Source organism: Daldinia childiae (assembly GCF_008694065.1).
Source record: "Daldinia childiae strain JS-1345 chromosome Unknown Scaffold3, whole genome shotgun sequence".
Taxonomy (NCBI): domain Eukaryota; kingdom Fungi; phylum Ascomycota; class Sordariomycetes; order Xylariales; family Hypoxylaceae; genus Daldinia; species Daldinia childiae.
Genome location: NW_022984644.1, coordinates 3,300,653 through 3,303,872, shown reverse-complemented (window position 1 = coordinate 3,303,872; position 3,220 = coordinate 3,300,653). Strand labels below are relative to the sequence as shown.

General features: G+C 44.5%; 1 protein-coding gene across 1 annotated transcript; it reads right to left on the bottom strand.

The window, feature by feature from the left end:
• Nucleotides 1-440: 440 nt before the first annotated feature.
• Nucleotides 441-1,968, bottom strand: GL218_03611 (uncharacterized protein; the record flags this gene model as incomplete). The annotated part of the gene is made up of 3 exons (XM_033580182.1): nucleotides 441-580; nucleotides 936-1,303; nucleotides 1,361-1,968. The coding sequence occupies 3 exons, from the start codon at nucleotides 1,966-1,968 to the stop codon at nucleotides 441-443; spliced, it is 1,116 nt and encodes a 371-aa protein (XP_033437348.1).
• Nucleotides 1,969-3,220: the final 1,252 nt, after the last annotated feature.

Below are 3,220 nucleotides of genomic sequence, written 5' to 3'. Positions count from 1 at the left end.
GAAAGGAAGTAGGAAGACCTCTGCATGCCGACAGGAGAGGTCACGCGGAGAGGTTTCTTCCCCTCGGGGTGGGTAAAGCGTGTCCACTCGTCTGCTACCAGCTGTCTCGTCAAGATAGAATTGTAGAAGAGGTATATGAAGCTCACTATCACCTGAGGAAGATTGGCGACAAGGACGTTTCCGATAAGGTCTACACCCCCATCACCCTGTGATTTCCAGAAAGAGTGACCTATCATCGATGAATTGACCTCGAATCCCAACCCCCATATATCGGAAAATGATAGATTCATACCCTCAGTTTTAAGTCTGTTGATATAATCTCCAATGAGACCAGAAGGCACTGCTAGGCCAATACTAAACCTAGATAGTAATTTCCATTAGTTCAAACTTCAAGGGTATTTATATTAGAAAGCAATGCAGAAACACTAACAGAATAATTGCTATAGTCCAAGTCCGGATACTGACAGCTGTGAACCAGTAACTCTGACATTCGCTCCATTGTGCCAGTCGAAGTTGATAGAAATCTCCATTTGCGGTGTTGGGGCGATCTTGGCCTTCGCATTCTTCATTGGTTTCGGTACTGGGCTCGTGTAGAAAATCAGCGATCGCGTCTCCGATGGTAATTAAAGCACGCCGACGCCTTCCGCTTTCCCCAGATGGATTATATCTACGAAAGTATATGTTTGTCCAGAGGACGAGCAGACACTGCAAAGAAGAGCAGATGCAAACAATGACCATAATATGCAAGCTGTAATGAAGCCCGCATCTCTCCTCATTGTTACCCTCATCACCAACTAAACAATGGTCAACGAGGAAGTTTGGAAATCCAGCAGACTTCCCCACTACCCAACCATCATCCAACGTATCAGCCCAGTCTAAGCTGCATACTTTTGAATAATCTCCCGAGTCATATGCAGAGCATAGCCAGTAATTACCAGCGTCCCAGTAGTCCCATCCGCTCATCCAACCGTCGAGTAGAGATGAACCATTATTCTGTTCGGTTGTCAAATTCTGAGCGACGACCAAAACAGCTCTTGTGGATTTCAACGGATTCAGATACTCCTTGACACATTCCTTTGGGTCTAGCCGCGTCAAACTCGCCGCATTAGTTTTCATGGTATAAACCGGCGCTAAATCGTATTTGACAGTGCCCCATCTATCTCCAGATGGGAAATTCCACCACCAACGTTGTGGTAGGGGGTCGCTGGTGGTCCAATTGTCCGGTGCCGCTTGGAAATCAGCTGTTGCCCAGGCGCGTGGGATTGACACTATAGGTAATGACGTGAATATTACCGAGTTCCAGCTATCAATGTCCATTAGCAGCTTATACTCAGTCTATCCACGTAACCAGAACACTTACACGAAATGTAAAAGAGCTGCCGTGACGCCGAGAGACAGCCATCCAACCACTCGGCCACGAGAAATGTGTCGTAGGTTTTTAACATTGGGAATGCCGATCCTCAGCGATATTCCCTTCGAATGTGCCTTGTCTATTTCATATCGACTAGGCGAGACAAGTAACTGCATACAGTAGTTTCCAGAGCTGAGTAATAGACTAGAAAGAATGTTCATTATGGCATGAATAACACTGTTTAGCGTGCTCGCCCTGGAGCAGTTGCCGGAAAAATACGTGCCCACGCCACGATAATTCGGATTATGCGTGACTACTGACCAAACCATCATAGCAGTGCTCACTGCAACCACTAGGCATGCGATTATTAACTGGATCTTTAGCATTGCCGTTTTCTTGGCCATCTTGACTCTAAGTGTGATAGCTCGTGGATCTGACGGGTTTAGCTCTGGTATGTACTTGGACAGCATCTCTGTTTTAGCGTATCGGGGTCCCCCATCCTTCTCGTCGGAGAGGAGAGGCCTAGCTTGGTTCGCTGCCTCTTCATTATGCGTCGGTGATGATCCTAGACCTTCGGTTGTTGATTCAATGCTCGTGCGCGACGAAGTATCCGACATTCTGTTGTATAAGTGCTGAGGAACCCCCCAGCACTACAAGGCACCTAAGTAAGTAGGTGCCTATTGATGATGATATTTAGTGCACTATATTTCTGGGGATATCGAGTCTAACTATATAAAATGCATAGGCGCCTAACATCCCACCCAGGAAACCACCCCTGTCTCATAGGCCCACTCACGATCATACATTATCATCCAAATAGAGGCGCAAGCATGACAAGGGAACTATTTAGTCGATCTCTTCCACATAGGTGATTCTCGTCAGAATTTACCAAATATTCAAATATTGAAGCGTATTATTCCTTCTCATATAATGAGCACCTTAGATAAGGTACCTAGGCAATGTAGGTAGGTAAGTTACTTCGCCCCTAATCTTTATATTTGGGGTAGTTAGAAAGTAAATTCTAATGATCTAGTTATGGAAATTTCTAAACGTTCTAAAATAATGCCTAAGACGTATTTAGATAATGATAGATTATAAATTCAACGTACCTATCGTATATATACTATTAGGTAAGGGTTAGTCAATTACGTATAGTCCAATGTTACTACCAAGCCTTGCAAACCTCAGCTTTGCCAGCTAAGCCACAATACAGATCCGTACAACCGTGCATAGATGCCAACGACAGCTGAACGACAGGGGCTATAATCAGCGTACCAATGAGCTAATAGACTAAGTAGTAGGTAGCGTTTCTTAGATTGTTTTCTATCTATGATTACATTATACGAAGTTTGATAGATTCAAAAGGCGACAGATCTCTTCCCCTAAGTAATGTAACTACCTACCTAACTATTAAATACCGTAGGTATTTTAGACAGTATTATAAAACCCCTAGCTAGATCCTTCAGCTATGAAGTTAGACTTGTTTCTAAGTTTATAGGACAAGTCTCTAAAAATGATGCGGGGCTCTTGGTTCCTTGGTGGTATGCGAAATCTCTATATTACCCAAAGTTAGGCCTTCTTCCATAGATCTGTTACGAGCCTCGCTTGCCCTGCCGTTTGATGATGAAAGAAGACGCCCGGCTGACCCGCGCAACTTGGAGAAGGAGAATCTGAGGGCAATTTGCTCCTGGATAGGACGGAGGGTTGGGAGACATGCGCTTAACACACCCACGTGAGTCTCGATTATGGTCCAGTAGAAAATTTGCGTATATATCCCTATATGACCTTTTTAGCATTTTATATTCTTATAGCCGTCGAGCTATGGATTTGGAACCACGTACAGGAACCATCTATCTCGGCAGACTCTTC